The following is a 27,952-nucleotide window of genomic DNA, read 5'->3' as shown; positions in this document are numbered from 1 at the left end:
TAATTAGCTATTATGATGATCAGAAACTGGATTAGAGCAGACCCTGCATGGCAGAGGTCTGCCCATCGCACCACCCTGCCTCTGACGATCTCTGAGGTCGGGAGTGCTAACTTGGCAGCAGGGGCCGGCTCTGGGTGCAGAGGCCCCGCCCACTGCCCCTCCCCTGGGAAAGCCAGGGAGACCCGGTGGGAGGAGGAGGGAGGGAGCCGGGTGAAGCGCGCCCGGGCTGCAGCCAATGGGTAGAGGAGGAGGAGAGGAAAAGCGGGGGGAGGGGTGGGCCTAGAGCGGCAGGGAACCGCGGGTGGGACGAGTGAGGAACAGCGAGGGAGGGGGCGGGGCTTTCCGCTGAAGTAGGGCGTGGTTTGGAGGGGGAGGAGCAAGAAAGAGACTAGGGACTGGCCCGACCAGCGGCAGCGGAGGGAGACGGTGTAGAAGGATTAGGGGGCGGGGCAGGGAGCTGTTCCTTAGAGAGGTGGCGCGGGGGTGGGGGGGGCAGTCCGCAGAGAAGAAGGCGGGGGGGGGGGCCACCGGCTGCTGAGCGCATGCGTGGTATCATGTGGGCGGTGCGCGGAGGCGGAGCGACGGCTGGGGGGCGGAGGTCGCCTCTGCCGGGGTCATCGTGGGGATCGCTCTTACACCGGCTGGGCCGGGGGCGGCATCGAACATGTGGCGCTGCAGCCGGGCCTGGAGGGGTCTCTCGGGGGTGGCCTTGAAGCCCCCACTGCCTTCCCGGGGGCCTGGTCTCCCTGGGGCCTCGGCCGCGCACGTGAGCAGCGGCCCCAGGTCAGCCGAGGCTACGGAGGGGGGAGGGGCGTCCTTCGTGGTGACCCCCCCACCCTCGGTGACGGGCCCCACCCCCAACTGCTCGGCCTTTTCCCTCTAGGCTCCATCGTCCTACTGGCCTCTTCCCCTTTCGTGTCTCCCCGTGCCCCTCCCCCTCTGCCCTCCCCTTCCCCCCTCTCCCCCTTCCCTTCCCCTCTCTCCGTCTCCCTCCCTCAGCCCTTTCCCATCCTTCTCCCCGTGTCCTTTCCCCGCCCTCCCTTCTTCCCCCTCCCCCCTGCCCTGCAGTCCCTCACTCTCCTGCCCTTCCCCCCCTCTCTCTTCCCCTCCCGGGTTCTCATGCACCCCTTTCACTGCATCTCCTCGCTGGCTCTGTCCCCAGGCTCCCTCTGCATTTTCCTCCTCCTCCATCACTACGTCTTACACGCACCCCACCCTGGGTGGGGCCGATGAGACTCTGCCCTTCGCCCCCCCACCCCCATGCCTCCCTGTCCCTTAATCTGGGCCATCTTTTCTCTCTTGTCTCCCTTGCCCCCCAGGCCAGTGCCCCTGTCTTACCGGCTGCTGGACTCCGAGGACACCCACCCTCCCCTGGTCTTCCTGCATGGGCTGTTTGGCAGCAAAACTAACTTCCAGACCATCGGCAAGACCCTTCAGCAGCAAACGGGCAGGAAGGTAAAGCGGACCCCAAGTGATGGGTGATGGCCAGTAGGGCAGGACGGAGACACAGCGGGAAAGGGGGAGTTGAAGTGAGCAGCCGTGCCTGGGCACTTGGGACCCATGATCACACGCCATGATTTGGGGGGCACCCAGAAACAGCTCCCCCAGGATACCTGGGGCTCCCTTTTGAATGGAGGGGTGGCTGTGCCTTTTCCCTTGCTGTTGAAAATCTGAGGTGCTCCTCAGAACGGGCACCTGCTGTCTCCCTGAAGACTTATTTTCTTTCCTCCTTGGTGACTGTTGGGCTGAAAGTCAGAGAAAGGTGAAGCCAAGCCAGTTCGCTGAGGGATAGGCCTGGGAACATTATGATGGGGGACATGGGGAAAAGGGCCCTAGAATTGGAGACAGGGCACCTCTGTGTTCAAAGCCCACCTTGGAGCTGTTAGCATCGGGAAGTCACTGAGTTTCAACTAATCTGTTGCTGAAGGCAGGTGAAGGGTTTTATAAAGAGGAAAGCTCTATTTAAATGTCAGCTGTTATTAACATGTGTGTATCTGTTACTCTTGGTTTGGGCCTGGATTCAAATCCTGACTTTCCTTCTTGCTACCCACTTGAAAGTAATTTGTCCTCTTAGGGATCAGTTTCCTCCTCTGTAAAAGGGACTAACTAGCTGGCCTTAGAGGCCCCTTCTAGTTCTGTCTAGGATCCTGCAGTCCCTCCCAGGGCCCTTGCTTCTTCCTGTCTCAACCTCCACCCCCACCTCTTGTCAGAGTCTGCTCCTTTCACTGGCCTCTGCACCCAGGCCAGCACCCCCAGGTGGGGCAGAGGGCTGGTGTGGGTAGGGGGAAAGACTGGGAGACTGACAGCCACTAGTCTCTGTTCCCTAGGTACTGATAGTGGATGCCCGGAACCATGGAGAGAGCCCACACAGTCCTGATTCCAGCTACGAGGCCATGAGTGCCGATGTGGAGGCTCTCCTGCCCCAGCTTGGCTTGGCCCCCTGCGTCCTCATTGGACACAGCATGGGGGGCAAGACAGCCATGATACTGGCATTGCAGAGGGTAGGAGTGCCCCCCTGAGAGCTGGGGGCATGGGCATAGGGAGGGGGAGGAAGGGAAGTGGGAAGAGGAAAGGAGAGAGGAAGGAGAGACAGAGGGAGGGAGGGGGGAAGGAGCTATTAAACTATTAAATGCTTACTCTGCCCTCGAATTTCGAGGGCGATGGAGTGAGATAGCACATGTAGGGGAGCGGTGTCCAGGGAGGGACATTTTGGTACAGAAAGTTACAGGGATGATGATGGTGAGTTGGGACCAAGATAGGATGTGAGTAGTAGAGTTTAGGCCCCCGAGGTCCGTCTTCATCATAGTTCCAAACCTGGAGGGCTGAGGAGGAAGAGACGGGGTCCACTCAAGGCAGCCAGGGAGTCAGGAATGAGACACAGTGCCTGGTATACAATAGGTACTTAATCAGTGCTTGTTGCCTGACTGACAGAAGTATGGCTGGGGCAGCCACCAGCAGGACTGGAAGGGCCTAGGGCAGGTATCCAGAGGTGGAGGGATTAAAGCTCAGAGGTCTGGTCTGGTGCCTGAGCTAAGGAGGCTGTTGGGAAGAAGATGAAGGTGAAAGGAGTAGTAGGATTAGCACCAGAGTGTAGAGAGTGGTTTCCTTTGTGCATCTTTCCCTGCTGAATCCTAGTGGATGAGAGGATGCTTCCAGTGCCCGACCTCTGGGGGTTTCAGAGTTCAGGTCCAAATTCTAAGAATTGCCCTCCCTTCCCTTGCTGTGATGGGGATGGAAGGGGTGCCATCAGTAACTCCCAGGAAGTCTCAAGGTGGCTCCAGTCTTCCACCTTTGGCTTGTAGTGCCCCCTTCCTTCTCCTTTCAGAACCCTGCTCCCACCTGCCCTGCCTCAGTGACACCCATGAGGGCACCGCAGGTCATCCTGGGGGGTCGTTTTTCCCTGTAGCCAGAGCTGGTGGAACGCTTGATCTCAGTGGATGTCAGCCCATTGCCAACCACAGCCATCTCAGACTTCTCTTCCCACTTGGTAGCCATGAAGTCTGTGCAAATACCCAAGGAGCTGTCCCTCTCTCAGGCACGCAAAGTAGCAGATGAGCAGCTCAGTCCTGTCGTCAAGGTAATCCTGCTTCCCTACTGGGGAGACAGCTACTGAAGCTGTCTTAAAACAAGTTGGGAGGTTGCCGTACTCTGGGGAATTCAGGAGGATAATTCCTAGGACCCTTGTGAGAGGCGTTGTGCTACAGTGGAAACGCCAGAGGACCTAGCTTCAAATCCTGCCCCTGCTGCTTCCTGCACAGTGAGGGAGTTGGATGAGATCATCTCTGAAGTCCCTTTCGCCTCTAGAGCAGTGACCCTTCTCATGGGGGGTAGGAGGGCAGGTGGCTGCTGAGTCAGGATGGAGGACACCCGTTAGGGATTGAGCTGGGGATAGAGGTGGACCTGGCATGAGAGGGGAGGAAAGAAAGGAACTGGGAGTCCAGGGGAGTGTGCCAGCTAAGTTCGCCTGCCCCCCAGGACCCTTCTGTACGGCAGTTCCTCCTCACCAATCTGATGGAAGCCAGCAACGGGCAGTTCATGTGGAGGGTCAACGTTGAAGCCCTGCTCCAGCAGATGGACAAGATCCTGGACTTCCCCGTGCTCCAGAAATCCTACCCTGGCCCCACACTCTTCCTCAGTGGTGCTAAGTCCAAATTCATCCAGTAAGACTGGGCCAAGGGGTGGACGGATGCTTGACTCCCTCTATACCACTCTTTTGGTCTCTCATCCTCTTATCTCTCCTCTATCTCCACAGGCCTAGTCACTTCTCTGAGATCAAGCGGCTGTTCCCTCAAGCTCAGATCCTGTCCGTCCCAGAGGCCGGCCACTGGATCCATGCCGACAAACCCCAGGACTTCATGAGCAGTGTTAAACGCTTCCTGGCCTAGCAATTGCTAGGTTGTCCTCCCTCTTCCCTTCTACACCAGCTCTCAAGCACTCCGAGGACCAGGGAGCTCCTCCCACTAGTGAAGAAGGAAGTTCAGCACCCTAACTCCATCCACTTCAGAGTGGGCACCACAACCAGTGTTTCAGACTTTAACTAATAAAGCTATTCCTAGCCTTATCATCTGTGTTATCCCAACACTACTAGGACAAATGGGTGGTTGGGCCAGACTGAGGATTAGAAAGGTCATGGGCTTCCCCCAGAGACCCTTCTTCTCTCTCTGCATCTGGCTTTGGGTCTTGCATTGGGCTTTGGTGACTAAGTGTGACCCTATTTCTAGGGCCTGTGGGAGATTTCCCACTTTGTGTGTGAAAGATGACTAGCCCCAGCATTCGACTTGAGTAAGTGATTACTATAAAATAAAATTAGTGGTTCCCAAAGCACTTCCAGGAGAGAAGCTGGTCTTGCCAGAGGGGATGGCTGAGAGTCCAGGCTTTTGATTAACCTCATGACTGGGGTCCTCAACAGTAATTGGGAAATGATTAAGGTTTGGGGGAAAATAATTCTTTTTTGGACATGTTGAGTTTGAAATGTTTGCAGGCTATCTGGTTTGAGATGTCCAAAAAAACGGTTGGTGATGGGAGGTGATAGAGGTCATTAGAGAGGTTGAAACTGGAATGTCTCTATGGAGATGGCAACTAAGCCCATGGGAACTGCTGAGATCATCGCACAAGATAGAGCCAGGGAAGAGAAGAGGCCCCAGGACAGAGCCTTGGGAGATGCCCACAACTGTGGAGGAAGAACTGAGAGCACAGCAGCCCCCAAACCTAGAACTAAGAGTCTGCGGGAGGCAGAGATGATCAGTGTTCCCAGTGCTACCCAGACCAAGAAGGAAGAGCACTGAGAGAATCTGCCAGACACGGTGTTCAAGAGGGCGTGGTGACTGAAAAGGGCTGAGGTTGGAAGCTGGAAGAATGAAGACCTCTGGGACATGATGCAAGTCCAGCCTGTCTGAAGAAAGGAGGCAGGAGTTTATTTGTAGCACCTGGTAGATAGGGAGAGATTGAAGATCGGTGAGTGTGTGGATGACAGTGGGAGCACTCTGCCAGAGGTGTCAGGAGGAAATGGCTCACAGGCGTTTTGGAGACTAACCTTAGCAAGGAACAGGGCCACCCCTACTGGGGGCGGAGGAGTAGTGAGTGGGGAAAGATACAAGAATGATGTGAAGGAGGAGCACTTAGCTAATAATGACTTTTTTTTCTAAGTCTGCAACTGACAACCTTGGAGGGGAACCAAGGAGAGAAGGGAAGGAGTAGCCTCAGAGAGTGGGATGAGCAGCTGTTTAGGGAGGAGGAGAAGGACTGCCTGAGGTTAGATAACAGGATTTTAGCGGACCCAGCTAAAGGTGGTGGGAATATGCCAGGGTTCGAGGCTAGCAAGTGTGGCCCATGGGGGGTTCTGGGAATCCCTACCCCAACTCCCTCTCCCACTGAAGAGCTGGGTCCTCGGCAGCAATAAGACAAGAGGGCAAAGGATTTCAGATAGGCTGTTGATCTCCAGAGAACAGTGTAAAGCAGGGTGATCCATGGGGGTGAAGATCAGTGAACTGGAAGATGGACCCTATCCCGCCCTCACTATGGCTCAGATGTACCCTGTGACCTGCTTCAGCCACTGTCATCCACCCCTGTCCCACTCCATCAGTTCACTGAACTTGGTGTCCCCTGCTAAAAGGTTATACTGGCTAACAAGCGACTCCCTTGGGGAACCCCCCCTCCCCAACCAGTTTGTGCATACCTATCTCCCTAGCACCTCACTGACTGCATCCAGGGCAGAGTGAGAACCTAGCCCTTCTGGGTTTCATTTTGGGTGAGAGTGTGTTGCCCACAACCAGATAGTACACCAAACAGAAAGGCGCAAAATAAACGTGAGATGTGGGCCAGGCAAAGCAGTAGAGACTGACTCCGTTTATTCATCTAAGGGTATGTTTAAAAAGAATAATTTTAATACCCTTGTTTTTAAGAATGTTTGTGATCGGAGAAATGTTATAAAAAGCATAAAAGGAAAAAATGTTTTGCTGATGGAAGCTCCTCAGGAGCATTATCTGTTTTAATTCGTTTAAGTACACTTATAACTGTGAAGGCTTGTAAAATATGATTGATCACATGTTTAATTGTTCCACTTGTTTGTAAAGTGGTAAAAATGAAAGAAGGAAAAAATATTAATTATAACCTGGATATAAGAAAACTTTTCAAAAGAAGGCATATAAGTTACATCCAATTGTCAAATATGTTTGGGAGAAAAGCCTCTCGATACATTGGAAACAGGCTGTTAATTAAAAAATAATCATTATTCTTTATACTATGTTTCTAATACTGTAGAAGTTTACTTATTGAAAAATAGTCACAAAATGTTTTCTTCTCTACAGTTAAGGTTGTTGTATTGGCAGAATATAGTTAATAAAAGGCTCAGTAAAAGCTTCATAAAAGTTAAGTGGCAGCATTGTAGTTAAGAATCAATAACAGCACTGCTTTCAGTATATAATTGTGTATTAGTAATATATTTTAACTTTGCAATCTCTATATTTTGAGAGATGTAAACAGATTACTTGTTATCAGAAACAACATTAATAGGCTCATAATATCCTGCTATACCTGTACTTAACCCATCGGTGAATGTCATGGGTGCTGAAGGAATGGGGTTAAATCTAACAATCTTTTTGAAATACCTATGAATAATTAGTAAAAAAAGGTTAATATCTTAAGAAATGGTAAGTAATTATCAATATCAATATAACCAGAAAAAATAGTAATAGCAATTTGCCAATCCTCTAAGAGGAAACAAGAGTGTCTATTTGCCTTTTGTTATAAGGTTGATTAATAACAGAAAGTAAATTTCCTGTAAGTTAAAAATTGTAGGGGACACTGGAGTACTAAGAATAGCACCTGGTACCTCTTCATTTAAAAAAATATGGGTGAGTTGAGCTTCAGGAATTTTTCTGTTTGACTAAATAAAGCTCCTGTTTTGCTTCAGGAGTTAATGTCCTAGGGGAATTTAGATTAGGATCTCCTCTAAATGTAAAAAAGAAATTAGCCAGTTGCTCTGTAGTAATTTGGAATGACAGTCAAAACTAGTTAGTATCTTCTAAAAGTTTTTGAAAATTATTAAGTGCTTCACTGTTGTTTCGGTGACAATATGACCTAGGTAGGAAAATGGAGATTTTTTAAAAACTTTTTCTTGGGCTATAATAAGCCCATATTCTCGTAAAGCTAATTGAGTCTGAGGAAATAAATGTGTGAGTTTTCAGTGGAACAGCTACAAAGTATGTCACTATATAGTGTATTATTTTTGCATTGAGAAATTTTTTCCTAATTGGTTGTATAGCTTTATTAACAAAATTTTGACACATTGTAGGGCTGTTTTTCATGCCTTGAGGAAGGACTTTCTATTGAAACCCAGTTGCAGGGTATTCTGCATTAACACTGGGTCATGTAAAAGCAAAACATTTGTCAGCTTCTTGCAGTGGAATAGTAAAAAAGCAGTCTTTTAAATCAATAACTATCAAAGGCTAGGAAACAGAATTCATAATGGGTGAAGGGAGACTTCATTAATAGCTCAGAGGTCATGAAGCATCCTCCATTTCACTGACTTCATTTTAATAACAAAAACAGGTGAATTCCAAGGATTTGTAAAGAATTCTATATGTCCTTTTAAAAGTCTTGTTCAACTAATTGCTTTACTGTAAAAAGCTTCCTTTTTGTCAAAAGCCACTGTTCCACCCAAACTAAATAACAGCTCCCCTTAGATGTAAACTATCTGGCCCCCACAAATTAAAGGGAATTAATTGAGTTTCAGCTATCTATTATTCTACTTAGTTTAAATTCATCTTAAAATAATTGATTAGTGGTGATCTACTAGGCAGGCTAAAGCTAATTAATATCTTTAAGAGTTTTTAAAGAATCTTGCCTATTTTGTAATATTTTGGGGGTCTAATTGTAGACTGTGAAACAATATGTCTAAAGTAAGCAAAGGGTGATTTCTTTTGTGCCTTATCAGGAGTAATTATAAATCTTTGAGACTGAAGAGCTTGTTAAAGCTCACACATTAATAAGGAAAGTTCGCTAATTTATCATCCATATAATTATTATTTTGTCTGGGAATATTTTTGCCTAACAAGTTTAATAGTGTTATGAACAAAATTTTTGCACATGGTAGAAAACATTCCTTCTTAAAGGAACATAATAGGAAAACTTCAAATACTAATTTAATAGAGATGACTATACCCAAATTAAAACTCAAAACAAAATTAGTTATAGTCCTAAGAGTCTTTTACCTTAAGCAGTAAGTTTCACTAATCATGGCTTAAAGCCAGATACAGTTAATTTTACTCCCATGAGTTGTAATAAGTAACAAAGATTTAGTAGGACTCACATATATAAGAGATTTCACTTAACATCTTTCTCAAATTTAAACTTGTCCTGTTCAAAAGCCAATTATTAGAAATCATTTCATATAGTTGCAGCTTCTCAGCAAGCTAAATTAATTGTTTAGGAACTGCATAATCCTAACAAGTTCTCTCTCTCTTTTTTTTATTCAGGGCAGATGACCTTGCCTACAACAGATAGTTTCCAGGAGCCCTGGCAAATTTACAAAGTAGAGGGAATTGCCTTGGGCCCCTCCTTTTCACTCATAAGTAATTAAAAATTCTAGGTTTTAACATTAAAACAGTAACTTCAAATAACTTAATTAACAATCTTGTAATTTTCATAAGTGATAGCCAAATTGTTTTAACTATAAGCTGTTCTTTAATTACAGGCAAAGATGGAAATACCTGACTTACTAATTGACAGTTATAAAACATTACAAAGGAAGATTAACCGGACTTGATAAAATAATTTAGCTGGTTTTTACACAGCTTTCCCACTATCTTTCAGTCTTTAATTCACATTTTAATAACATCTAAATTATTAAAAATTGTTTGACATAACACAAAACAATACAAAAGTTTATCAATTTGTAACAATACTAGATTTTTAAAACTTGAAACAAACATATTACTAATTTGAATGAGCTAAATTATCTTTTGATTGCATTCCAAATACATAAAAAACTATTCTCATTCTTTCAGCCACACCCCAACTTGGCCAAGGTTGGAATGCGAGAGAAAGGAAGAGAATATTTTCCAACAACTTATCTTTGATAATCTCTCAATTTTACACCCAAAGCTTTGGCCAGGGCTTTAGAATGCAAAAAAGAAAGAGAATTTGTTCCTAACAATTCTCAAAAGTTTCAAAACCTTTTACTTTCAAAACCTCTAATCACACTGTGCAAATAAATTATACCTTCCTTAAGCTTGCTACACATACTCCTCTCTCCTACATGCTTAAACTTACTTGCCTTTTGGAATAGCTAATTTTAAGTCCATGGGCACTTCTTCCCCTCTGCTTTCTGCCTTTTGTATCGCCTCTTCTAACCAGTCCTTCCATTTTAACTTTCTCCCGGGCTGTTGTTTAACTGAAGGTAGATACACATTTTTCTGTTGTTTAGGAGAATGCACATCTTTCTGTTGCACAGGGGAATGCACATCTCTCACATCTTCCTCATCCTCCTCAACAATGCTCAGCTGTTCCTCAAAGGCCTTATGCATTTGTTCTTCCTCATCTGTTCCTGCCCCCTTATCTACCCAAATCACTTTCTCAGCTACTAGTACTTTCTCCGGGGGCATAAGACATATTTTTAACACATTCCACATTAAAAAGGTAGCAATGGAGAATGCACCAGGGCCCTCTTCTCTGTACTATTCACTTAGTTGTTTGCCTACAATCTCCCATTTCTGTAAATCAATTGTTCCTTCTTGTGGAAACCATGGGCAGCATTTTTCTACACATTCTAAAAATTCCTGTAGCTGACTGTTTGGAATAACTAAACCTCTTTCTTTCACTATTTTCTTTAGTAATCTTAGGTAATAATCTCTATCTCTTTTTCCACTTTGTACCTGACCCATACTTTTGATCTTAAGGGCGCCTCTTAAGACTGAAAGCATGTATGTGGGCCTTTCCAAAGCGACACTATTTCTTATGCTCAAGCTCTTTTTCCTTATTTTTTCTTCTGCTCTAATTACTGAGCCTGTTTTTAAACTTTTCTTCTAATCTTTTTCTTCTAATTTCTAATCTCCCACTTAAGCCTGGTGATTCCCCCTTTTAGCCCTAAAACTGCTAAGGGATAATTTGTAATGACCGTCACTCCCTTTACCTTGATTCCGCAGCGTCCAGCCACCAAGGACCTTGTTCCACAGCGTAATACCCACCAAGGGTTTTCTATTTCCTCCGGAGTACACAAGGGAACTGCCTTTCTTGGACTTTTCCAATGTTGTCATCACTGTTCAGAGCGCCAAAATGTTGCCTGCAACCAGATAGCACACCGAACGGAAAGGCGCAAAATAAACATGAGACGTGGGCCAGGCAAAGCAGTAGAGACTGACTCAGTTTATTCATCTGAGGGTAGAGGTTATATAGAGAAAATCTAGCCTAACCTCAAAGAGTCCTCCCCGTGAGACACTCCCCGAAACATCTTCTAAGGATGTGACAACGTACATTTCCTCATTATCAGAGTTCCTAGATAGGGTTGTAAATTCCAAGGCTTTTTCCCAGTGCCTGTATAGAGGAGTGAATATGTAAATCTAAGGTTCAAAGAGTGAGAAGGAATGTCTCAGGAGCCTCCTAGCAGGGGGAAATTTGGAGAGCCCTGCTTCTTAACTGATTGAGTCCTTTGGGTTTAAGCCTGGGCAAAAGTCAAACTCTGTCCTGGATCTTAAACCCAGATCAGACTCTTAAGAGCAGCCCTCAACAAGAGTGTTTTTTAAAACTGAAATTCACCTGCTTGGCTAGCTACGTTGGTCAACTAATTGCTGAGTTGCTAGTGATTATCATTTATAAGCCCTCCTTATCTCCCAGGAAATGCACAAGGATTTTTTAAAAAGTTAACTCACTCTAGCTTGTAGGCACCATTGCAATCCCCTGTTTGTCAACCTGCTAAGTATAGTTTTTTAACTCTTTAAAATTTTATTTTATTACCTTGGGGGAAGGGGGAATACTTATAACTTGTTGCAAGATGTCACTTCAAATAGTAGTTTTATTTATTTATTGTTGGTGAGGCAATCGAGGTTAAGTGACTTGCCCAGGGTCACACAGCTAGTATCGTGACAGGCTGGATTTAAACTCAGGTCCTCCTGACTCCAGGACCAGTGCTCTATCCACTGTGCCATCTAGCTGCCCTAAATAGTAGTTTTAGCACAGAGATTTTGCTGATGCAAGATACAATGAAAAGAAATAAGAGCATCTGGATCTGTTCGTGCTTTTTTTATCTGTGCAATAAACCTTCATGTTTTCCTTCCATGGAAGGTGCACCATCTGTACATATACTCACCAAATTTACCAAATTCAGTCCAACTTCATGACATTTATCTTGAAAGTTGTTGACGATATCTATTTCCCATGTTCTGTTAGCAGCAGTGCCCAAAGCTGGTAACTCTTCATAGCAAAGAAAATCTTCTGTTATGACCCAAACAAAGTATAAAACCTGTGCCGAGTCAATAGTATCAATTGATCCCTCCAAAGCTATTCAATAATATATATTTTCCTTTTGAAGTGTTTCATAAAGTTCTGTTAAGTTGGAGGTTAATTCATGTTCTGATCAGTTATGATTCTCCTTCAAAAAAGCAATTGACGTTACTTTGAAATGTTATTAGGTGGGGGGGGGACAGTTAGGTGATGCAGTGGATAGAGCACTGGCCTTAAAGACAGGAGGACTTGAGTTCAAATCTAGCCTCCAACACTTGACACTAGCTGTATGACTTTGAACAAGTCACCTAACCCCTAGTGCCTCACTTCCCCCCGACTCAAAAAAAAATGTTATTGGTATTTAAGCATTCTACAACTTTGACAATGCATTCTTTTTCAATTTCTACATCACTCAATGGCTTCCCTTCCCCACCCCCATATATAAGCAACTTTATAAGTTGCTCCAGTGACATTATTTCCAGATCTTATTGGTGCTTGAAAGAATTGTCTTTGCTTTTGCTTTTCATCTTTTAATTTCTGTTACACAACCTTTCATGCCTCTCCCTCTAATTTAAACTATTTGTGGTCCTTATGAGTGTTATAATGCTGATGAGCATTGAATTTCTTTAATGTTGATATTGTAGTATCAAAAAGCAAGCAAATCATCTTATCTTAAGCAGAAACAAGATAATATTGCAATTCCCAATCCTCATTAAAAAACCTGTTTTCTTCCTTCAGTGTTCTCTTGGTCTTCTTTGCCATGATGAGCTGTTAAAGCAGAAAGAATTAAGAAACACTGTTGAACTGTGTGACTATTTACAAATTCCACTTCAGACAGAAACAGTGCACCATTGTCAAAAGCTGATAACAAACTGGCATACTCAGCCCTTGTAATATTGCCAACCAGCCTCATGGGGTAGTGGCAAAAGTCAGGTGGGTGAAGCTAGAAACCAATAATGAACGTAACACCTAGCAATTTAGCCCTTATGGCTACTAATGTTCTAATTGTGCTGGTCAGTCTGGGAGGATTATTTCATTGAAATTTATTTTATTATTTGGTATTTCAAATACCTTCATTTTAAAAATAAAAATACAAAAGATGAACAAGGGTCAGCTAGGTGTCACAGTGGATAAAGTACTGGCCCTGCAGTCAGGAGGACCTAAGTTCAAATCCAGCCTCAGACCAAACACTTGACACTTACTAGCTGTGTGACCCTGGGCAAGTCACTTAACCCAAATTGCCCCCCCCAAAAAAAAAGGTGAACAAAAAAGTATTAATACAAATAAGAGGATTGGGATTCAGTCAAAAGGCTACACTTAATGACTTGGAAGGCCAGTGTGGCCTGAAACCCTCAGGTTCCCCACCTCTTACTTGGGGTATTCCACCAGGGGCAGAAGAAGGGGGTGGTCCCAACTTGTGGTTCTCTTTAGGGCCAGCCATCTAGAATACAAAATCTGACTCTAGGTGGGGTAGAGGAAAGAAGGGTCCTTTTCTTCTACAGAATTTTCCTTTTTATTACAACTGAAATATTAAAAAATAAATCTCCAATCTAAAGTCCTTTCTAGTCTTACCAGAATCGAGGAATCATTGTCAGTATTGAATTAAACTTCTCAAGAAACAACCACCCTCCACTAATCCTTTTCCTCTAACTCAAGATGTAACTCTTTCTTTTAGAAAAGAGTACAATTGGACAGGAACAAATCTAAGGTATAGGAAAGAGATTAAGGCAGCTAGGTGGCACATTGAATAGAGGCAGGCTTGGAGTCAGGAAGATTCATCTTCCTGAGTTCAAATCTGACCTCAGACACTTCCTAGCTGTGCGACCCTGGGCATGTCACATAAGCCTGTTTGCCTCAGTTTCCCCAACAGTAAAATGAGCTGGAGACAGAAATGGGAAATCAAGAAAACTTCAAATGAGATCAGGAAGAGTCAGATAGGACTGAAAGGAATGAACAACCACAGCAACAACCAGACTCAGAGAAGAAAATACCTGAATGTTGTTCATGCCATTGGTTCATTCCCATGCCCTGAAGATATTTGGGTAATGATCAGAGCAAGAGAAGGGAAAAGTCTTGCTTTACTTCAGCCAATGGAAGCATTTCTTGAGTTCACAGCTTGACCAGCTGAAGAGTCCTTAAAAAGAATTGGTTGAAGGGGCATTGACTCATTGTAGGAAAATGATTTTCCAAGTTTGTGCCAAAACTTAGGTGACTATTTTTCTGTTTAATGAAGCAAACCATTAACTGAACTCTTACCTAAACTCTGAAGCCTTCCTCACCCTTGTCCAAAAAATTATTCTTTGCTCAAGGATCCTATGCAGTTATCCCTTTCACGTCTCCTAAGAGATAAGGCCATGACCCCAAAATCTGTAAAATCTGCCTAAAGTTTTCTGGCCCTCCCTTCATATCAGAGAAGAAGTCTGAATTATTATGGTATTAAAAGATAAAATATGTTGATGTTATACAATACTCTACATATATTTTATGCATTTCTGAATTCCTAAACTTTTTCGCTATTGTTGGCTGGCCTTCACCTGTTGTCTTCGGCTTCCATAAAACTCCCCAAAATATTCCCATTTAATTTATTATGTGGAGCCCCAATATATTGAAACTCTGATGGGGTAAGTCTCAATGTGGAAGGGATAACTGTTAATTGTGACTTCAAATAAATTTTATTAAGAGAAGGTATGTTCAGGGATATGAGGAGGGTGTCAGCTTGGACAATTCTCTTTCTAAGCAGAAAAAAAATGCTTAGATTAGAAAAATTTTAATTCATAAAATTGTTTCTGCCAGGCTTGTACCCAAAACTCAGAGAATGGTATTTTCTTACCTTGCTACTACCCTGTCAAGGCTGGTACCTGCTCTCCTACTCCCACCCTCACTTGCCCCAGCACCAGGTTCCACACTTATAAATGGACTCAACTAGCTGGGCTTGTCCAGGAAGCCTAGGCTGTCTTACCTCTCCTTTCAAGTTTCCTTTCCTCCAGCATTGGTCTTGTCAATCTGGAACACTTGTGAATGCTGGGAAGAAGCAGCAGAGACTACAAGAGTAGTTACAAGTTTGGCAGCAGTAGGAGTAGTGGAGCAGGAAGAATAGAGTGGTCATCAGAAACAAAGCCAGAGAGAGATAGAGACACAAAGACATAGAGAGAGACAGAGGGGGTGGGGAGGAGGGAGAGAAACCAGGCTGCTTTGATTGGACTATGATCAGCAGAGGTAAAATTAAAGACAGCTGATTAGCAGTCTTGAAAAGAAAACTATGTCCCAACATGGCCTGAATTATACTAGTTCCATGCTGGAGGCATTGATGGATTTCTTATGATGTTAAGGATATGGTGAAACACCTGGCTATACATCTCGTTCTTGCCACATGACTGTCCCCATTTTTTTTTTTTGCAAGGCAATCAGGGTTTAAGTGACTTGCCCAGGGTCACATAGCTAGTGAGTATCATGTTTCTGAGGCTGGATTTGAACTCAGGTCCTCTTCACTTCAGAACCAGTGCTCTATCCACTGTGCCACCTAGCTGCCCTGAGTGTCCCCCTCATCCCCCATTCTTTTCCAGTCACACATCTGTGCATGTGTGGATTTTTTTTTTACCAGTGATGTAATGCTTACATGGAGCTTGGATAAGCTGTCATATGAGTTAAAATCCAACCAATGGGATTGAATTCACTCAGAATTCAAGATCACGCTGCTTCAGTTACCAGCCCAGATGTCTTAGAGTTATGCATCAATAAATAACAAGAAGAAACAGACACTAACTGGTCATGAGCTAAGCACTTTTTAGCCCTAAGTAACCTTGCTATTGGCCACTAGAGGGCACTCAAGACTGCAAATGTTTGAACTGTGTCCTCCTGCGGATGCTCCTTTGTTCCAACTTCTGAAGCATCAAAGGGCAATGAAATTTCCCAAAGGCTAAGATACGCACATATATATTTGCACAATAACTATATATATATATATATATATATATATATATATATATATATATATATATACACATATATATATGTATATATATATATATGTATATATACATATATGTATGTATGTATGTATGTATATATGGATATATGGATATGCATACACATTGCCCATCTAACTGCATATCATGATCTGGACAGTAGGCATTCTTCATTCTTCATTCATTCTTCACTCATTTTTCATCTACTTGGTTTTTCCTATCAATAAAGCAATCAATAAACATTTATGAAGTGCCTATTATAAGCCAGACATTGCTAAATGCTCAGGATACAAAAAGAGCTAAAAGAGTTCCTACCCTCAAGATGCTTACAATCTAATCAGGCAATAACATGTAAATAATTCTACACAAAGCAAGCTATACACAGGATAAATAGGAAATAATTGACAGAGGAAAGGCACTACAGCTAAGAGGGTCAAGGAAAGGCTTCTTATACAATATGGGATTTTAGGTGAGACTCAGAGCCAGGGAAATCAGTAGGCAGAGTTGAGGAGGGAGAGCACTGGAGTGCATGGGAAAGAGAAAATGTCAAACCCAAAGATGGCCAGTCTTGTCTGTGGGACAGCCAGGAAGCCAGTATCACTAGATCAAAGAGTACACATTAGAGAGTAAGTTGTAAGAAGACTGGAAAGGTAAGAGGGGGCTAGGTTATGAAGGTCTTTGAAGGCCAAACAGAGCATTTTATATTTGATCCCGGAAGCAATTGGGAGCTACTGGAGTTTATTTTGAGGGGGAGTGACATGGTTGGGCCTGAGATTTAGGAAAATCACATTAGTGGATAAATGGAGGATGGAATGAAATGGGTAGAGACTTGAGGCAGGTAGACCTCACCCCTCAGCAGCTATTGCACTAGTCCAGGCATGAGGTGATGGGGGCCTAGACCAGAGTGGGAGGAGCATCAGAGGAAGGGATGTATTGTAGAAGTGTTACAAAGGTGAAATTGACAGGCCTTGGTAACATATTGGATATAGGGAGTGGGTGAGGCAAGAAATACTGAGGAGTTGATGTTAACTCCTAAACTTTGGACCTGAGGAACTAGAAGGATGGTGTTGCCCTCCATAGCAACAGGGAAGGAAGTGTGGAAGACAGGTTAGAGGGAAAGAGAATGAGTTCCATTTTGTATATATTGAGTTTAAGATGTCTGCCAGACATCCAGTTCAAGATGTCTGAAAGATAGTTGGAGATGCAAGATTAAGAGACTGAGGTAGGACAGGTAGTTTTGAGAATCATCAGCATAGAGATGGTAATTAAATCCATGGAAGGTGATGAGATCACCAAGTGAAGTACTATAGAGGGAGAAGAGTAGAGGACCCAGGACAAAGCCCTGAGGGAGGGTATGATCTGGAGGAGCATTCAACAAAAGAGACAGAGAAGGAATGGTCAGAGAGGTAGCAGGAGAACCAAGAAAGGGGGGAGGGGTGTCCTGAAAACCTAGAGAGAAGAGAGTATCAAGGATGAGAGAGTAATCAAGGGTATCCAAGGCTGCAGAGAAGTCAAGGAGGATGAGGATTGAAAAAAGGCCATTGGATTTGGCAACTAAAAGATCATTAGTAATTTTAAAGAGAAGAGTTTCATTGGAGTGATAAGGTCAGAAGCCAGATTTTAAGGGTTAAGAAAGGAGTGAGAGGAGAGAAAGTGGAGGCACCTGTTGTAGGTGGCCTTTTTGAGGAGCTTAGCTACAAAGGAAAGAAGAGATATAAGATGATAGTTAGAGGGGACAGAAGGATCAAGTGAGGACTTTTTCAGGATGGGGGAAACGTGGGCACGTTTGTAGGCAGAAGGGCATGAGCCAGTAGAGAGGGAGAGATTGAAAACAAGTGAAAGAGTGAGGATGAAAGAGGGGACAATCTGTGGGAGGAGATGGGAAGGAATGGGATCACTTGTGCAAGTAGAGCCTTAGTGGGGAGTTAGGTCAATTCATCAGATGAGACAGAGGGGAAGGAGAGAGAATGGCAGAAGGACCTGAGTGACAGGAGATGAGGAAGAGGGGAGCAGAAAGGGCTCATGGTGACTGGCCTCTATGTTTTCTGTCAAATGTGAGGCAAGGTTCTCAGCACAGGCTATAGGAGGTTTGGGGAGAGGTGAGAAGGGTTTGGAAGAGTCACTGTGGAGAATGGGATAATAAGTTGATGAGAGAGTTACAATAGCATTGCCTGCCATCAGGAAGGGCCCAGTTGAGGTTGTGTCACAAAAATATGTAATGGATCCAATCAGAACTGCTGTGTCATTTTTCCACTATGTGTGTAGGAATGAAGTGACAGGTGGTGGTAGTGATCCAAAGCATAGACTTGGGTGTAATTAGTGATATGATAAGGGAGCCAGAGATTCAAGAGAAGATAATGTAGAGTTGAATTCTCTTGGTTTCTCTTAGTTCACCAGGAGGTAAGAGAGTGGTTAGTTCAGAGCAGATAGTCTGGGAGATAACTGAGGGGTGGAGCGATTGCAGGTCACGGTGTAGGTCAGGTGAGGAGTAGTTTTGTAAGGCAAAGCAGAGGGTGAGATGAAAAACCTATAACTTATGGTTAGATAGGGGGACTTTGGAATTCTTGAATAAGGAGGTAACACATCTGTGGGTGAGGACAAGATCAAGGGTATGATTCTATAAAGATTGGCCAAAGTCTTGAGTGCTTATGGATCTCATTCAGGAGACCCTGAAACAATCAAGGATTTGACTTGCTTAGCACAATACAAACTTCAAAAAGGACTTTACCAGCTATCTGGCTCAGTGGATAGAGGACTGGACATGAAATCAGGAAAGTGAGTTCAAATCATCCTGAGACACTAAGCTACGTCACCCTGAGAAAGTCATTTAACTTCTGTATGCCTCAGTTTTCTCATCAATAGAATGGGGATAAGAATGCCCCGGGTATTCCCTCCCCAGGTTGTTTATGAGGAGAAAAAAAAGATGATATTTGTAAAGTGCTTTGACAACCTTAAAGCACTATACAAATGCTATCTCTTATGGTAATGATGACCTATTGGGAATCCCTCTCCAAACTGGACTCTACTTTGGGTCTTCTACATGATAGTGACAAGTACCTTTAGTGACTGTGTCACCCTATTTTATCCTTTACCTGATATTGATAATCATATGACAGGAGGACAGGGTAATCTCTGTCGTTTGACCTAGCACAGAGTGTCAAGTAATTTAGATGTATGCATGGGACATGCATGGAAGAGAGCCAAAAGGTGGTATTTTCATCCTACCAAATCAAATGTTTTTAAAGAGAGTCAAAAACCATAAGCAAGGTGAAACCTTGACGTCTGCATAATTCAGTCAACTGTGTAATGGTAAAGATATGATCTAATGTTGAAATATTATTTGGGAAAGACTGTCTGTTCTCTACTAAAGTCTTCATCAAGGATGTCTTTAAAACCAAACATATTTCCACATTAGTCATGTTGTGAAAGAAGAATCAGAACAAAAGGGAAAATCCATGAGAAAGGGAAAAAAAGAGAAAGAGAAAATAGTGTGCTTTGATCTGCATTCAGACTCCATAGTTCTTTCTCTGGATGTGGATAGCATTTTCCATCGTGAGTCTTTTGGAATTGTCTTAGATCATTGTATTGCTGCAAAAGCTAAGGCTATCAAAGTTGGTCATCACACAATGTTGCTGATGTCCCAGCAGAATTGCTGTATGATTTTTCCACTATGTGTGAAAGAGTGAAATGACAGGTGGTGGGAATGATGCAAGGCTTAGGCTTAGGCATATTTGGTGGTATGATAAGGGAGCCAGAGATTCAAGAGAGGACAATGTAGAATTGAATTCTCTTGGTTTCTCTAAGTGCACCAAGGGGTCAAGATGGGCAGAAGATGAGAGAGTGGCTAGTTCAGGGGGCATAGCCTGGGAGATATTTGAGGGGTCAAGGGATTCCCCTTTCTTTATGTCTAAATCATGTACCCATTTTGACCTTATCTTGGTACTCAGTGTGAGATGTTGGTCTATACCATACCTACTTTCTGCCATACTATTTTCCAGTTTTCCTAGCAGTTTTTGTCAGATAGTAAGTCCTATCCCAGAAGCTGGAGTCTTTTAGCAAACAGTACATTACTCTGGTCATTTACTGCTGTGTCTTGTGTACCGAAACCATCCCACTGATCCACACTCTAAGCCAATGTCAAAGAGTTTCGTTGACTTCCACCTTATAATATAGTTAAAGATCTGGTATGGCTATGCCATATGATAGAACTTGTGCACAGCCTTGTTCTCTGCTAAGGTATCCCAGGAAGACTTTATGGACTTTGGATTCAGCAGATCTCCGCCCACACCCACCCACACCCACAATCTCCCCCTTTCCCCCTCTCCTCACCCCCCTACCCCAACCTTGGGCAGCTTTTCATAGATTCTTCAAACTCTCTCAAACTTCCTCCACAACAAAGAAATCCTAACTGCTAACATTATCTTGCCTCATTCAGTCTAGGATTCTCTAGAGCAGGACACAAGACAGGCTGAGAGGTCCTGCCCTGTGCCTTTGGGCTGCGAGGGGAATGAGGCAGATCTGAATTTGAATTCCATTTCCACCAGGCACTTGCATAAAGACCAAGAACAGGTTATCTCCTCCTCTCTTGCTTTCAGTCTCCCTCCTTGTAAAATGTAGGGTTAGGGCTAGGCTCATGCAACGTTTATACCTAGGGGGAATTTCCTCCCTTCAAGGATGGAGGAAAACAAAAAACAAGCTTTTGTTAAGCACCTACTATGTGCCAGGCAGTGTGCTAAGCATTTTACAAATATCTCATTTGATCCTCGCAACAACCCTGAGAGGTAGGTGCTATTAAAATAGGGCTTCTCATTTTATAGAGGAGGAAACATAGACAGAGGTCACACAGCTACTAAGTGTCTGAGGCCAGATTGGAAGTCAAGTTTTCTTGACTCCTGGCCCAGCGCTCTATCCATTGCACCACCAAGCTGGGAGGGGAGTCCAGGACCTCACAGGCTCTCATCATGTCCCTCCATCGAGGTGCCCTAATGAAGAAATAAGAGGATCCCTGTGCATGAAGATTAGCAGGGATAAAGCTACCAGAGTGGTACAGAGTGAAGGTGAGAGGGTGGGGATGTGAAGGGGGGAGAGGGGTGAGGAGTGAAGAGCAAGCACTAGAAAGGAGGTGCCATCAGTGAACTGAGGAAGGGGAAAAGAGGACAGATAGACAGAGACAGAGAGAGAAAGGCATCTCTGAAAACATCTAGTCTAACCTCCTCAGATTTTCTTCCAAATCTTTTCTTTTTGTTGAGGAAGTGGAGGTTGGTGGGAGGAGCATCGTGGTGGATTGGAGACCACCCCACAGAGCATACTTGGGGATGGGCTGCAGGGGAGGGGGTGAGACATCCCATAGATCATGTGTAGCTCTGAACCTGGACCCTGGACACTTCTGGAAAGATACGTGCTCTGGACGCTTGTGGAACCACTGGTTGGTACCCAAGTGCCAACTCCCCACCATCACCTGTGATTTGGAAGGGACACTTTGTCAAAGAGAATTGGCCACAGAGCAGAAAGAGTGGCCACTCATTAGACTTTGAGGGAAGAGACAACTTTTGTTCTCATCCTCTCATGCCTCTTTTCCAAATGTTTGACCTTGTTTGACCTTTTAATTCATAAAATGGTTTCTGCCAGGCTTGTACCCAAAACTCAGAGAATGGTATATTCTTACTTTGCCACTACCCTGTCATGGCTGGTGCTCTCTGCCCTTCCCCCAGCACCTTGCTCCAATCCTGCTTGAAACCAATTTGTCTTGGACTTTCTATGGGGAGGAAAGGAGCTGCCCCTTTCCTCTCTTCAGCAGCTCATGGCAGCTGCAGCATGTGGTCATCTGGGTGAGCCTGAGGCAGGAGCTCAAAGCTTTCACTGCCTCTCCTGCTTTGGGTTCTTTCTTTGAGCACAGGTATGTTCAGCCTGGAGAGGAATAGACTCAGGGGAGACATGAACACTGTGTTCAAGTGTAATGCTATTATGTAGAGAAGGGATTACATCTGCTCTATTTGGACCAGAGGTTAGGATGATATATGTAGAAATCACACACACATAAAAAAACCACGGGGTTCATTTATGTTTGTTCTTAAAAAAAAAACCTACTAACAGATCTGTCCAGGGTAGAATGAGCTTCCTGGAGAGGTGTTGGGATGCCCCTCCTTAAAGACTTCAAGCTGGATGACCACTTGTCAGGGATGTTGCAGTGGGGATTCCTTCACTGGATGGGATACATTAGGTGGCCCTGCAGGCCCCATTCACTTCTCCAACATGGTGGTTCTGATTCTGTCACTAACCTTTGTTAACAGAATTTTAAATGTAGTCTGGACAGAACTCATCTCTAACCTGTGAATATCAGGAGTCACAGGAAGCAGGCCAGAGACAGGAGCGCCAGGAAACAAGTAGCTATTTAATAAATTGATTTCAGAATAAGGAATGCTCTCTAAACTGGAGCAAAGGCACAGATTATATACGGCAATCACAAGCTGGAAAGGCAGGGTAGGGGAGATGGATTACAAACAATCATTTCCAGGCCCTGAGTGGTTTCCCACGATAAGCCCACAAGTGAGGGATGATGGGGGTGTTCTGGAGTCCTTTGGGAACAGTATTTTTTCCAATTCTTTGGGAGCCATTACTTGGTGGGGCATAGGACCAGAGTTTTGTGATTGAAACAGGTTCCATAGTCTTCGATTGGCTTCACTTAACATACACAGGCATAGGAATACAGTAATTGTGAGAGCATTGTCGAGGGTCTGAATGATCATTTCAGCTTGCATTGTAAGTCTCTGACTCCCAAGCCAGAATCTCCTGAGAAATCAGAACTATCAGCATATTCATTACATCTATCATATCAATAAATATGAAAATCCTAATTTTCTTCACAATCCCTTCTTTGTGTCAAAAGTTGGAACATCGTGTGGTTTCTCCTTCATTCTCAAAGAGGCCCATGACATTAGGAGAGGATGCCATGGATTGCAAGTGAATTGATTTGAGGTGAATTTTATTTGAGGGAGGGCTGTGCAAAGTCACCAGCTTCACTTTCTCCTCCAGAGTCATCTGGATCCAGTGGCCAGACATAGATAGGACAACGGGGGATGGCCGAGGATCTAGTGGGAGAGTTTGGTTTTTTTTAAGCTAAGGTCTCTCCAAGTTTTCACTTTGACTAAGATAATGCCCACTCAGGGATTATGTCTGTTTAAGAAGTGAGCAGTTGGAGCACTGAACCACAGTTCAATGGAAAGAAGTGTGAATTAGATGTCAGGAATTTGAGAAGAGGAAGAAGGCTGGAGGAGGGAGAGGGTCAAGGCTGCCCTGAGCAGTGGAGGGATGGGACAAGCCATGCGTAGGGCTCTGGCAGGGACAAGTTGTGGAGCACCAGGTGTGGAAGCACCAGATGAGGCAGGTGTGCTCCCTCAGCATGGGGCAATGGGCTAGAAACCTCTGGAGATCCTCACGTCCCAGGCTATCACCCATTCAAGGTATTGGTCTATCCATGGCCTCTCTCGGGAGCAGAAGACCCAGGTCAGTCCAGAGCACACAGGGCCACCTTTGCTCTTTCCTGGCCTTGACCTCTCCTTCTGCTCCCCCAACTTTCTCCTGCCTTCTTTATCTCTCCTCCAGTTCCCCTCTCCCATCTCTTTCCCTACACTAATGCCCTTCCTTTACTGACCCCCTCTCTCCTTCCTCCAAGCTTTCCCTTCTCCATGTGTCCTCCCCTCACTTCCTTTCCTCTTACCCTTCATCTTTATTTTCTCTCCCTTTTACCCTGCTTTTCTTCCACCCCCAGATCCTTCTCTCCCTCCTTCCTCCCCTCTCTCCCTCCCTCCTTTTCTTCCTTCCTGCATTCCTTCAGTTCACTTCTCTTCCCTTTACACTTCCTTATCTTCCCTTGGTCTGCCCTCCCCTCTTTCCCTTCCTCTCTTCCTACATAGACTATACCAGCTCTCCTCTTTCTCTCCCTTTTTCTGTGTTTGCTTCTTCCAAACTTCACCTCTTTCCTCCCAGCCTCCTTATAACCATCCTTGACTTCCTCCCTCCTCCCTAGCTTTGCTCTGACATTCACTTGCCCTGGGGCTGCTTCTGACTCTCCCTCCTCTACCAGATCTTCCACTCCACACTCCACCTCTCCATCAGAGGCACCTGCATGGGGTAGATGAGAACCCAAGAAACCCTGTACTCCCCTACTATCGCATGTTCCTACACATCTCCTGATGAGATCCATCCCTCCTCCTCTGCCCTTCTCTCTCTTCGCCCTGGCCAGGCCAGTGCCCCTTTCCTACAGGCTCCTGGATGGTCAGGACACCCTCCCACCTGTCGTCTTCCTGCACGGACTGTTGAGCAACAAAGACATCTTCAAGGCTGAGGCTGAGGCCCTGGCAAAGCAGACAGGCAGGAAGGTAAAGATTCCCAAAAGTGGATGAAGTGGAAGAGGGGACAGTAATCGAGGAGGGACAAAGTCAGAGGAAGCGGGGAAAGAGAGGATGTCGGCCAACGGGGGAAGTTGAAATGAGAGGCAGGAGCTGTGAACGTGGGATAGACCTTCACTCACAAGAGAGGACTTGTAGGGGAAGTCTACCTACAAACTACCACTGGATGTAGGGGGTTCCTTTTCACAGGAGACTTTCATGCAAAGGCCAGATGATCACTTGGTGGGGGAATTTTTGTTCAGCCAAGGGTTGGACCAGAGGTCCTTCCAGCCTGGAGATTCAGCAAAGGTCCCCTATCACCTAAATATCTCCACTACTGACACCTAGAATTCTGCTAATCTTGGAGGTGTCACCATGGCTCAATTGAACCTTTTTTAAAAATTTGTTTTAGATGGCACACATTCCTAGTAATGAACAGTAATTGTAATGCCTTTATGGTTAATGAAGTTAACAGTTACTTTCTTTCCTAACATCACAGAGCAAAAGGAAATGGAAGAAAGCTGAAAGTCAGAGAAAGAGGGAAATCAGTGACCCAAGAACCAGAGTGCAGAAGGACCAGCACTGGCCACAGTCATGGGTGGGGGGATGGGAGAGGGAGCAGAATATTTTCCTTTCTAATGCCATTGTCCTACCGTGGTCCCATCTTCCCCACTTCCTCCTATTGCCAGAGATTACTCAGTACCCCGCTGGCTTCCTGGACAGTTTGAGAGTCCTCAGCAAGCCTATTCCAGCTGCTGGCAGTGGGTCAGCACCCCCAGGTGGAGCGGGAAGGGGGAGGAGTCAGGGAGACTGATAATCCAAGTCTGAGCCCTACAGGTATTGACAGTGGATGCTAGGAACCATGGAGACAGCCCTCATAGCCCTGACTGCAGCTATGAGGCAATGAGTGCTGATCTGCAGGCTCTGCTGTCAAAGCTAGGACTCAGCCCCTGTGTCCTCATCGGGCACAGCATGGGAGGCAAGACAGCCATGGCGTTGGCACTGCAAAAGGTGAGGGAGCCCCACTAGGACTGAAGGGGTAGAATGTCATACTTGTCCACAGACAACAGCAGCCTGTAACCCCGTAAGCAACACCAAAGATTCATCATACTTAGTCAGCTGCTTGGGGGGGTTGGGAGTATACTGAGTCTGGGAGTGAACACGGGACTGGAAGCAGAGAGTTCCTGGGGGAATAACCTGACCTTGACAGTACACACCTCATCTTTCTAAATCCGAAGAGAAGTTGTAGATGCCTGCCCCGGCCGTGGGGCATTTCAGGGTTCAGAGTCAAGGTCTAAGAACTTTTCCTCATAAATGTCACCACCTCTCCAAGGCTGACCCAGAGCATGCAAATGGGAAGACTGGCATCAGGACCACTTACAAGCTATGGAATGGGCACCTATAGTCCCCCATCCCTCCCCTTTGGGGACCATGGTTCCCACTTTCTGTGCCCTAGTACCATCACCAGGTGCACGGAAGAGGAGGGAGGGCATTGTCCATTGTTCATTGTGTGATGGACCTTCTCCTTCAGCCAGAGCTGGTGGACCACCTGGTCTCAGTGGATATCAGCTTTTTGGTGACCACCGACATCCCAAAGATCTTTAAAATTCTACCTGCTATGAAGGCTATAAACATCCTTGGGAATCTTTCCCACTCCCAAGCCTTTGGAGTAATTGATCAGTATCTATTTGTGGAGGTGATCCTTCAGGACCCCCAGGGCTGCGGGTGTGGAGATGGCTTGCTGAAGCCACAAGCCAATCATTTGAGTTTGGAGTCTTCAGGAGAGTGGGGGTGGGGTGGAGTAGAATGCAGCCCAGATGGAGAAAATCTCTGGGGGGAGGGGGACAGGTGAAGGAGAACAGAGAGGGCTTCAATTATAAACTCCTCCAAGGAGAGCCCTATCTTCTACTTTTCTTTGTATGCCCAGCACTTTGTATACTAACAGGAGGCATTTACTAAATGTTAACAATGAAGTGATAGGGTGTATAGAAATGAGCTGGAGTCTGGTCTGAGTAGGACTGAGAAAGGGATAGTGCTGGGGAGAAGACAGGGGCTCAGGTGGGTGTGCCAGCTAAGCCCTTGTACCCTCCAGGATTCAAATAGTCCACAGTATCTGTTCAACAGTCTAGTGTGGGTCAAAGGGCAGTATGTGTGGGCAGTCAATGCTGAAAACCTGTGGCAGCAACAGCACCTGTTTCTGGATAATCTTCAAATCTAGGGAGTCTATCATGGCCCCACACTCTTTCTCAGGATCACCATTTCATCCTTCATCCCGTAAGGCAGGGCCAGAAGGTGGAGGGGCATGCCTAGCCCCAAAGACTTCTCCCTTTCTTGGGTCCCAGTTTGGTTTTCCATCGCCCAGCATGAGGGCACCTGGGGGCTTCAGCTATGCTTGGATTGAGGAAGGGAGATTTCCTCCAACACTGGAAGAAAACATGTGTATTATCTCTCCTCAGCTCTTCTGTCTGCCTAGCCTGTTTTTCCTCCTGTCACCTCCCATACCCACTGCTCATCCTCCTCTACTTTTGTAACTACCTGTTTCTCACTCTCTGACTCATTTTTTCCCTTCTCTCTGTCTCTCTTTGCCTCCTTCTCTGTCTCTGTCTCTCTCTCTCTGTCTGTTTCCTGTTGCTGTCTCTCTCCTCTCTCTTTTCTTTCTTTCCTTCTCTCTCTCATCCTATTCCCTTCTCCCTCTTTCTCTTTCCCCCTCTCTTCCACCCTCTCCTTTCCTCTCTTCTCTTCACCTCTTTCATTCTCTCTCTTTCTCTCTTCACAAGCCAAGTCACCACCCCGAGATCAAGCTCCTATTCCCTGAAGCCCAGTTCCAGACCATCCAGAACGCTGGCCACATTCTCCATATCCAGAAGCCACAAGAGTTCATGAACAATATCCTCAGTTTCCTCTCCTAGAAGATGTTCCCTCTTCCCACATTCCATTTGCCAACTTTCAAACCCTCAGAGAACCCTAGGCTGTTCCTTCAGTTGGAATATTTCATTTTTTAAAAAATCATCTTTTTCTAAGTCAGAACTGAGCAAACACCAATCAATATGAACATTCCCATAGGAAAAAGACTAAGAGAAAAAGAGAATTGTCGACATTACGAATCTCTGTTATGAACAGTTCAGGCTTATTTTCAGTCATTTCATAAGTTCAACATGTTAATTTCCAAGTTGTCTTCTTGTCTTTGGCTCCCACCAAACTTACTTCGGTTCTCTGCTCTGCAATTTTTACATGTTTCAATGACCCACTTTCTTCTCTATTTTAGAATAATAAATACTTTTCTTGTGACCTGGGTAGATAGCAACAGAAATAAACATTTTCATATACAAAGATGGAAAAAAAAAAGGATTCTATATGAAACCATGACTCTACCATATACAGTTTGTTTTTGTGTTTTTTTGGTTTTTTTGAGTTAGGTCAGTTTTACTTGAGGCCTTCACCATCCCAGGTGCTGTGGACACTCTCTGGCTCACCAATGTCTTTTCTAAAATGTGGTGCCTTGAACTGAACACTCTCAACATGAGCAGAATGGAACACATCAGGGCTCTCCCTTCCCGCATTAATAATAAAAACAATATCAACAATAGTCATAATAAGGCTGCTAGAAAGTTCAGTAGAGAGAACACTGGGCCTGGACTCAGGAAGACCTGAGTTCAAATCTGG

The 27,952-nt window shown here is 45.0% G+C and overlaps 2 protein-coding genes across 2 annotated transcripts; both read left to right on the top strand.

Annotated features, from left to right (window-relative positions):
• The first annotated feature begins 567 nt into the window (after positions 1-567).
• ABHD11 (abhydrolase domain containing 11) lies at positions 568-4,561 on the top strand. The gene is made up of 6 exons (XM_021005799.2): positions 568-783; positions 1,320-1,455; positions 2,328-2,501; positions 3,407-3,577; positions 3,976-4,160; positions 4,253-4,561. Exons 1-6 carry the CDS (start codon positions 665-667, stop codon positions 4,383-4,385), a joined length of 918 nt encoding a protein of 305 aa, XP_020861458.1. The 5' UTR covers positions 568-664; the 3' UTR covers positions 4,386-4,561.
• A 1,405-nt stretch (positions 4,562-5,966) lies between these two features.
• On the top strand, positions 5,967-27,198 carry LOC110221193 (sn-1-specific diacylglycerol lipase ABHD11-like). The gene is given in 6 exon segments (XM_078155441.1): positions 5,967-6,112; positions 24,145-24,280; positions 25,127-25,300; positions 25,821-25,985; positions 26,382-26,562; positions 27,065-27,198. Coding segments are annotated over 6 exon segments (936 nt in total).
• Positions 27,199-27,952: the final 754 nt, after the last annotated feature.

Source organism: Phascolarctos cinereus, unplaced genomic scaffold, assembly GCF_003287225.1.
Source record: "Phascolarctos cinereus isolate Bilbo 61053 unplaced genomic scaffold, phaCin_HiC Scaffold_5;HRSCAF=322, whole genome shotgun sequence".
Taxonomy (NCBI): domain Eukaryota; kingdom Metazoa; phylum Chordata; class Mammalia; order Diprotodontia; family Phascolarctidae; genus Phascolarctos; species Phascolarctos cinereus.
This window is presented reverse-complemented; position numbering and strand designations above follow the sequence as displayed.

Bases quoted from the DNA above. Each gene is read 5' to 3' on its own strand.
- ABHD11 (XM_021005799.2), top strand. From the start codon at position 665: ATGTGGCGCTGCAGCCGGGCCTGGAGGGGTCTCTCGGGGGTGGCCTTG. The intron at 1,456-2,327 runs GTAAAGCGGACC...TCTGTTCCCTAG, and splicing joins AGCAGCAAACGGGCAGGAAG to GTACTGATAGTGGATGCCCG. The intron at 3,578-3,975 runs GTAATCCTGCTT...CCTGCCCCCCAG, and splicing joins AGCTCAGTCCTGTCGTCAAG to GACCCTTCTGTACGGCAGTT.